The sequence below is a fragment of the Anneissia japonica genome, unplaced genomic scaffold (assembly GCF_011630105.1).
Source record: "Anneissia japonica isolate Jap-2015-1 unplaced genomic scaffold, ASM1163010v1 scaffold39195_len10268_cov97, whole genome shotgun sequence".
NCBI lineage: Eukaryota > Metazoa > Echinodermata > Crinoidea > Comatulida > Comatulidae > Anneissia > Anneissia japonica.
This window is the reverse complement of record NW_022714191.1, coordinates 456-10,257: the sequence shown is the minus strand read 5'-3', so window position 1 is coordinate 10,257 and position 9,802 is coordinate 456. Positions and strand designations below refer to the sequence as shown.

Sequence of the window (9,802 nt, the reverse complement as noted above, 5' to 3'; positions counted from 1 at the left end):
CCGAACTAAATTCCGCTGGAACTAGGCCTAGGCTAGGCGGCCCTATCAAGCGAGTTCGTGCATGTTATGCAGAATGTGCACGACTTCTTCGGGGTCAAGACTCAAGATCAAAGTTTATTAGCAAATATCGAGGGACCATGTAAGTATGAAACGCCCAAAGGACAAAGAGTACAAGCTGCAGCGCAAAACTCGAGTGGCACAGTGCAAGGCTCAAATGGTGTCACAGAAGTTTGTGCCAGCACCTTTGTTTTGTTTTGTGCTACCACTTGAGTTTTGAACTGTGTGTGCCACTCAAGGTTTACACAGCCACTTGTACGTTTTCCATTTGTTATTTCATATTTAGCGTTCCATATGTATACGTACCTTACGAAAGAAATTTGAAGCCAGCCGATCGTCCGATAAGAACACCACCAGATGATAATTTTTTAAAATGGCTTTTGATGTTGGAAATGATTTTCTAAATAAGCAGCTATGCCAGTGGCTTGAATGGGATAAGGTAATAGATAGTTATTTTGTTGAATTGAGACTTGCTAGGCCCTAGGCCTAATCGTCGCAGTACTTGACAGATGCATGCATGCCTCAATCCACCGGTGCTGTTGTTGGTGCATGCAGGCCCTGCCATATTTATACCGCTATCCTTCCTAGGCTAGGCTAGGCCTAGCCTGTTCTAAAAAGTAAGGTTAGGCGTAGGCTGGGCTGTAAGCTAGTTTGTGACTACGATATCCCTATTGTGACTATGCATTAGTTGCCAACAAAACAAAAAAAAAAAAAAAAAACTGTGAGAGCTTGTTTTGCGTAGCAACGTGCCACTCACTGGTGGCAGGCCGGGCCGGGGAACTGGGGGTCCGGGAGGCTGGGGTCCAAGAGTAATATTTGGAAGTTTCTGTAATCTTGGGTACTATAGAGGCAAATAAGCCTATTGGTTAATTAGGATGTAATAATTTCATTATTACATCCTAAAAGCAGAGTACTGAAAATGCTCAGATTGCACGGCGAGTGTCAAAGGTAGGCACCACACGATACGTGACGTCAAGCACTTCATTTAGTGTCATTAGCCAAGTTCAGCCAAGTGTGTTTTTGTCAACAAAAGGCCTAAAGAAAATATTCATATAAAATGCTTTTTGATTGGTTGAGACGTTTCCATCAGGTCAATCAGGTCACTCAGGGGTCAAAGTAGTACACCATTTTTATTTTTTCCGAAATCGGCCAACTTTTATCGAAGTTATCAACTTTTGAAAATTTCATTAAAATTTGTCGTTTTTTTCCAGAGAATTGCGAGTAATGAAGTTCAATTTTTTAATAACGAAGATTAGTTAATATATTTAAGAGTTTATTTGCCAAATATTAATGTAATACTAGGCATAGCAATATTTTTTTTTTGGCTGGAGAATCTGGAGAACTTATCTATCTTTAGATCTTATATTATAGGCCTGGTCTTGGCATTTTATATTTTCATGTTAGTTACACATTATTCTTCAAGAAAATCATCAAATCGATACAATAAATTTTATTCAATCGATATCTCATATCATGGTACCTTATGTCCATTTGTATTTATTATTATTATCGTTATTTTATAATTTACCAATAGAAACAATAAAACCAAAAAAAAAAAAAATGAATGTTTATCGTTATCAATGTTTTCACATTTATGGTGCTAATGTTTGCATATTTTTATCTATATTATTAGTATGTAATTAGTTAAATTAATAATAGTTAAAACAGCACTTTCATACAACAGTTGCTTGAAATATGACCTCCATAGTCAGACGAATCTAAAAGATATAGGCCTATATGTTTGTTAGTCATTACCAGTTGCCTAGAAACTAAATATTCAAACAAAACATTCTCACAATCAAGTTCATCGTTATTCAATCGATATTTCATATGGTAACTTACATCCATTTGTATTTATTTTATCGTTATTTTATACTTTACTGATAGAAACAATAAAACCAAAAAAAAAAAAATGTTTATCAGTCATCAATGTTTCCACATTTATGGCTCTAATTAATGTCTGCATATTTTTATCTTTATTATTAATATGTAATTATTTATGTAATTAATAATAGTTAAAATGGCACTTTCATACAACAGTTTCTTGAAATATGACTTACATGATCAGACGAACGGAAAAATATAAGCCTATGTTTGTAAGTCATTACTTAGTTGCCTAGAAAAAAAATATTCATATCAGGATATCTTTAACTGCTATATTGTTAGTTTTGAAAACTTAATCATTTCACTTTTTTAACACTGCTTCTCTAGAATGAGAAAACAAGAAAGGAAATTTTGGATCTGGCTGAGTGCAAGAATACAGATGAACTCCACAAGCTCTTCGATAAAAGGATAGCTTTTGGCACTGCTGGTAAAACTTTGCATTCCTTCAAAAATTTGATTTAATAGTACATTTTCATTTTGCTTCTTGTGTATACCAAATTATGCTTGTGTTTTCCAAATTTTCTTTTGTTTTTGTGTATAATTTCTTAACTTTCATTTCCTATTTTAATGTTTTAACTATTAACTGGACCTTAAGGAAGAACAATGTAAAAGGTGATTAAGTATCCAGAAGAAGGATTTCTAAATATCTATTTTATTCTATAATAAATTTTTTAGAGTTGCTGCCTCTCAGAGGTGCCAAGTCTCTCTGAACTTGCGGGAGTGTCCCGAGAATCGGGACGGTCTCCGACATTACCGCAAACAAGCAAGAATCTCCAGGAAATAACCCATCTCTCGCGAATTCATAATATTTGCATGATTTCACGGCGTTATTATCATTTGTCTCACAGAAGTCTGAGCCAATGTGTATCATAATGTGCAGCAAAATAAATTGAAATGGTTTTGAATGCTAATTACCCAGATTAGTGGTGGATTCAAAGGGGGAGGCTGCACCTCCCCTCCCCCCTCCCCCGAACTTAAATTTTCAGAGAAAAATGGTGAAAAAAGAAAATCATTCAAATTTAAATCTGAAAGTGCTTTTTCCAGCCATCTAAGAGGTGCCATAATCATAAATTTCTTACCTCAGCCCAGGTTTTTAGCCAGAAAATGGAAGCCAGTGGGCGTGGCGCTCAGTCAATAGGCGGGCCACGCCCATCTTTGGGAATTCCCACCGAACATTGGTACGAAAGCAACGTATATTCAATCAATAAATGATTGATAGATTTGAAGGATATAAAGAATTTGCTAAAGCTATACCAGGCCAATTATTAGGCTAGACCAAGCTGATTAGGCCAAGCCGTCCAAGCTGTCTCGGTGAAAATGGCCGTCCTAAATAATTGTAGACCGTCCAAAAGACGGCCGGATGGTTCGCTGGGTAATCCTCTGCCTCAGCCCTAACCATGTTGGGCCTAGGGTGGTCTAAACCCCTGTTCCACAACCATTGTAGCCCATAACCCAAATTCTCAAGCACTTACTGTAGACACGACCCATCAATCCCGAAGCCAATAAATCATGTCTGTCATTCTATAAACACAGCGGGTGTCAGAAGAACCACCCATTTTGGCAGTCAATTAAAAGATATAATCACCCACAACATCAATTTATAACACCTAAAAATAAAAGCATAACTTTGTATTACTCATCATTTAACCAAACCACGTATTAAGTTAATATGAAATTCAAGATTTTTTCAAATTAATGATTTACAGACATTATAAATTTCTTAATTTGCTTTTAGATGTGTACTGTATGGGTTATGCGAAGACATAGACACATTAAATTGAAAAGTGTTTTCTTTATAATTTTTTTAGCTGATAGCCAAACTCATTGGAAAGAACAAAACTAACACATTTCAAGTTGTCATACCTGAATTACAAACGTTTTGATAGTATATTTTTAACATGAAATTATGATTAACACAGGCATTACAAAAGTAAACTAATGCACATGCCACACTTTAATTGCACTCTCGTTTACTGTACTTTGATTTCCTTTGTCCTCATTCATATTGAGTAAAGTTTTCACAATCAGAAGAGAATATGCGACCCATCAAATTTGCGGAACGGTATCCTTGTGAAAGTCACTCCCTGCCCCCCTCTATTCTCTATTCTTGGATCTGCCACTGCAAATCTCCCAGAAAAGACTTCTTTCAACTTGGGACCCCTGGGCTCTTGTGTGAACTTTTTATCAACTGATGTTTGTAGCTTTTAGAAGTTCAATGAATTTCCATTATAAGGGTTCTTTTTGTATTGTGTTTTTAATAATGATGATAAAAAACTCTGCTAGAAGAAATAAGGTAAGAAAAATAATTACGGGTATATATTAGTGGTGCCCTACTGTAGTCAGTGTCAACCTTGTTGAATTGTTTTCACTGCCAAAGAACATGGTCCAAGATTTTAACCATGAAGTCTGGGTTTTGATTTTCTCGCTGTGCATTTTGCTTTAGTGTGCTTAGGTATTAAAGGCACTGTATACACATTGTTGTTGACAACCCAGGAGTACAAGTGGGTATGTGGTAGGGTCCAATACTAAGGCCTAGTATAGCTACTGCTCCCCAAGAAGCTGAGGATGTGTTTCATACAGTAGTACCTGTACTTTATTCACTGACCAGGCACTAATAAAATAATAAGCATTATTATATTTCATTGACAGTTTTGTTTTCCCCCGACATGAACTATTCCCTGTTTCTGTCTCTTTTCAACAGTTTGATTACCAAAGTAAGTGTCGTATTCGAATGGGAACTTTAGTGCTCAACAAAAAGTGCTCAACGAAAACTTTTTTGTTGAGTTTGTACTTAACTTTTGAAATACTTTGTTTAGTTTGTACTTATACGAATACGTCACAATTGAATACGCCAAATGTCTTTTTTTTTTTCATGTTATTGAATATGCATGACATATTTTATGACGATAATCATAAAATGTGTTTTTTCTTCTACTGTAGGATTGCGGGCTGCCATGGGTGCTGGATTCTCCAGAATGAATGATCTAACCATCATTCAGACTACACAGGTATATTTTGGATTATTATAATAATAATAATAATAATAGATGCATTTATATAGCGCAAATAAACGAGGTCTATATGCGCTAGACAATATTGAAGTCAAGAACACAAAGAAAAAAGCCGGAAAAAATAAACAATAAACACCAAGCTAGCACCCAAACTGAAGTATGGGGTTACACCATCACTGCCAACCGGAGATCTGTGTTTATGTACTCCGGTTATTATTATTATTATTATTATTATTATTATTATTATTATTCTTTATATTCCATTATTAATATGTATTTCTTCCTTGGATGTTAGTGGAGCTTTAGCTTGGTGGAAAGGAGCTTGCCTTCTAATTCCAAGGTTCTGAGTTCAAATCCTTTTCTCGAGACCAATTCCTCTTTTTAAGTCTCATGAAGTTCAGCATCACTTCCATCCTGTAATTAGCGAAAGCACATACTGTCTGATGTGAAAGAAATGTAATAACAATGGTGGCTCTATGAATTAAAAAACAAAGAGTGGCCCACCCATGGATAGACTTTCACAGATGGAGCATTTATGCCACCTCAGCCCCATCATTGTTGGGGCTGAGGTAAGATTTATGAGTATTGCAACTTTATGGCACTCTCAGATTTTGAATGTAATTTTTCTTTTTTTTTTTCTCTATTTTTTGGAATAATTCTGAAAAAATTAGGGATGTGGGAGAGGGCCCTGCCCCTTGAATCCTTCACTGAATATCTTTATCAGTGCAGTTACCCCAAAGATAAATTGTACAGTTTATAAATCATTGGATATCCTATATCCAGAATAAATTTACACGGACTTAAAACAGCTCAGAACTAAAAGTTTTAAAAGTCCTCTCAAATTTGATCAATTTGATTGTATCTAGCCAACAATCTGATCATTATTATGATCCCTTGATTTCCTGATACTCAGGATTAGAACCATTGATCTTTGGATTCGAAGGAAAGCACTTACCATAAAACCTCATCTGCTACATTACAGGTAGATGTGTTATCATAGTTCATTGTACATTGATTATGCCAATGTTTTTGCAATGTTTTTTTTTTTTTTTTTTTTTGCAATAGGGCTTAGTAAAACATCTACTGGAGGCTATTCCTGATGGCTCAAGTCGTGGAGTCGTAGTTGGCTTTGATTCTAGGTACAACAGTCCACGGTTAGTTACAACACAGACAAAATTTCATCCGTTATAAACTACAATATTCAATACATTCTTAGCCAATCACAGGAGAGAAAATAAGCATGTTTTCATGTTTTTGCTTCATAGATATGCTGAATTGGCAGCTTCAATCTTGCTGAGAGAGGGGGTCAAAGTTTACTTGTTCTCAGCTATTGTACCCACGCCATATGTGGTAAGGTACTTTTAGAAATGATATTTATATTGATTTTTTTTCTTATTATTTCTTTCATTTTATTTTCCTGGGAGCAGCACATCTCTAAGATGACAGTGGGTTCACTTTTGCTGCTCCCTGTCTTACCTTATTTCATTGTTTGTAAATTGTTGATTTTTTGTATTTGTAATTTTTTTATATTGTTTTTGCCAGAATGAATAAAACAATAATAATAATAATAAATACTATTCACTATCAATAATCATCTTCATCATCAGCACCAACATAATCGTGACCTCAATCGCCATAAGAGTCATCGCCAACATAATCATCACTGTCATAATAATTGTCAACATCGTGATCATCAACTTCATCAGCATCATCATCATCATCATCATCATCATCATCAGCCTGTCAGGCCACTGATGGCCGATGGCCTTCTTAAACTCCATTCTAACCTGTTCTTTAATAGATTTGCCCAGTTTAGCACCAAGCTCCTTCTGGAAAAGATCACTCCATCTCTTGTTAGGGTCTTCCTCTTTTTCTTTTTTTTTTTTTTTTTTATAAAAGTACTATATTATTGGCCACACCCGACCGACTGAAAATATTTGAAATTGAGGATCGGCATTTTAGTTTTATTTTATTTAATTTTTGACTACGGCGAAAAATATTTTTTCCCTACCGACCTACCTATTTTTTTTATTTTCCCAGATCATGGCCAAGGCAAGATTTGTTTTAGTCTTATCACCATCGTCATAGTCATCATCATCATCATCATCATCATCATCATTGTTGTCATCATCATAATTATTATCATCATAGTCATTATTAACACATCATACACAATTATTGTCATCATAATGATTATCATAATTATCAGTATATAATTTTCACCATCATTATCATAGTCAACATCTTTATCATCATCATCACCAATATCATCAACTTTGTTCATACTTTGTTAGTACTTTTGTTGTAGTCAAGATCATAGTCATCATTCAATCATTCTCATTGATTCATTATAATAATAATAATAATAATGGTGGCTTATAAGGCACATATTGTCATGACCTCTATGCGCATCACAATGTAAAATAGGTTGAAGAAATATATGTAAATATCAAAATAATGTGTGGCTAAATAAACTCCTACTATTTAAACTATGTTATTGTTGGCCGTTGACTCGGAAGAGCTTATCCACCCTTCACTCAGCTGTTGGTTTTTCTGAGTAGGTTTGTCAGATTAGTCATCATCAGTATCATAGTCATAAATACTATGGGGTACCACAGTCGTGTCGTCACAACGCCAGGTGGCGCTCTCTGTTGTCAACAGACGTTGGTTACCGTTCATTACACCTGAATGAATCTGGAATAGGCATTTTGAAATCTAATATTTTGCCATCAAAATGTACTAAAAACACAAAAGCTCGCATTATATTAGTTACGAACACATATTTAATCATCAACTAAAATTTACCAAGAAAAAGTAAGATACACCCTCTTAAAATTGGGATCAATGGTTTGTCAGTGTAGAAAATGGCGGCCAGTTGAGCGCTTCTTGCAACGATAGCAACGGAGTAGTATCACGCGGTATTGTGACTTAACACTGTAGTACTCTATAATCATCATCATCATAGTCATCATCAACATTTATTATAGTCATTATCATAGTCATTATCATCATCGTAATCATTGTCGTTATCATATTTATCATCATCAACTCCTCTTTACCTTACTTTGTGAGTGTTTGTATTTTTGTTATTTTCAGCCTTATACAGTAAGGAAATACAAGTGTGCAGCAGGTATAATGGTCACAGCATCCCACAATCCCAAGGATGACAACGGCTACAAGGTTTACTGGCAAAATGGTGCACAGGTATGTAACATTGAATTAAACCTAATCAGCAGTATCAGTTTGAATAATAATTATAAGAATAAACAAGATAGATAACTTTATTGTGCTTGTCATAAAAAATACAAAAGGAAATTCATCTTCCATTGGCAAATGCTTAGTAAAATTAATTACACAAATTCAAAATGTATGAATGAACAGCATAGAAACTTCTATATTTTACTCAGATTACATCACCAACTGATAAAAACATAGCCACGCAGATAGAGGCAAACCTGGAACCTTGGCAAAGTTCATGGGACACTTCCATCATTTCAACAAGCCCTTTACTGCAGCATCCCTTAGATGAGATAAACAATTTGTATATGCTTGATGTTCAGAAGTATTGCATTTACAGGTAAATTTTGTTATTAATACAAATTGGCCATATACCGGATCACTGTATTTTTGTTATAATATTCATTTCTACTGTTTTTTTTTTTTTTATTTTACTTTAGTTTAATTTCTTTCACTTATTATTATTAAGGTATTACTATACTTTTATTGTTTTTTTTTTTGTTGTATTTTTTTAAGTTTGTGGGTGCCACCATTTCAAAGATGAAGTATCACAAATAAATAAACTGTTAGATCAATGTGCTTACAATTAAAAAAAATCATGCCGGTATTTATTTAGGATAATATCGTTGAAGGTTTGCATGGTGAAGTAATAATATTGTGATACACCACAAAATAGTTCTGGAAAGAACTGTTGTTTTGTTGAAAATGTCTCAACATTTTAGTTGAATTGCTCCAATTGTCTTGAGAATATATCCGCCGAGAATCCAAACGGAGAAATACTTATTATTGGATAGTGGGACTTGGCAGTTCTTTTCAGCACTATCTCTATGGTGTACTGCAAGCATATATATATTAGTATAATATTGTAATTTTTTGATAGTGATCATAAGGAAATTATTAAATCATTGAATTTTATAATATATATTATATTGGTTTAGAATAATAATCAATATTTTTTGTAGGGATATTAATAAATCATCACAGGTACGATTCACATACACACCAATGCATGGAGTAGGTCTTCAGTATGCGCAGAGGGCATTCAAAGCATTTGACCTTTCACCTTTCGTTGCAGTCAAAGAGCAGGTAAGTTTGTTGGTACAGTTTCAAGTTTCCAGTATCAGTCTTTGCTTATTATGAAAAATATTATTTTCCTCTTGATTAAGAAACTCCACAGTGTTAGAACAGACGTTGGAATGGAACATTGTCCGTCAGACATGAAAAAAGAGTATCATGATGTATGAAACACACATATCAGATAAAGTCTTGCAGAAAATTTTGTACAAAGCATTTCTTTACTCCATTGTCTATTTGACACAAATCTAATGGTTTTATTTTACTTATAGTTGATAAAACATAATATACAACATATATAGATTCTAGGTATCTGATTGGTTGAAAGAGTGAGAATACAAGGCAAACAAAGACTGTATCAGGTCAACTTTGTGTTGAGTATGTAGAGTATTGATATCAAATTAGTACTATTATTTTAATCATGCCCCTCGAAGCAGTTAACATATGTATTAATATTCACTTTTCAAAAAATATTCACATGATTATTTATTGATTCTTAATTCTGATTGAATATAATGTACTGTCAAATCAAAATAAAT

General features: G+C 34.2%; 1 protein-coding gene across 1 annotated transcript; it reads left to right on the top strand.

Annotated features, from left to right (window-relative positions):
- Positions 1–339: 339 nt before the first annotated feature.
- Positions 340–9,275, top strand: LOC117108991 (phosphoglucomutase-2-like; the record flags this gene model as incomplete). Its single annotated transcript, XM_033251207.1, has 8 exons — positions 340–496; positions 2,269–2,368; positions 4,882–4,949; positions 6,018–6,106; positions 6,218–6,302; positions 8,049–8,156; positions 8,360–8,529; positions 9,152–9,275. Coding segments are annotated over exons 1-8 (810 nt in total), but the record flags the coding sequence as incomplete, so codon positions are not given.
- Positions 9,276–9,802: the final 527 nt, after the last annotated feature.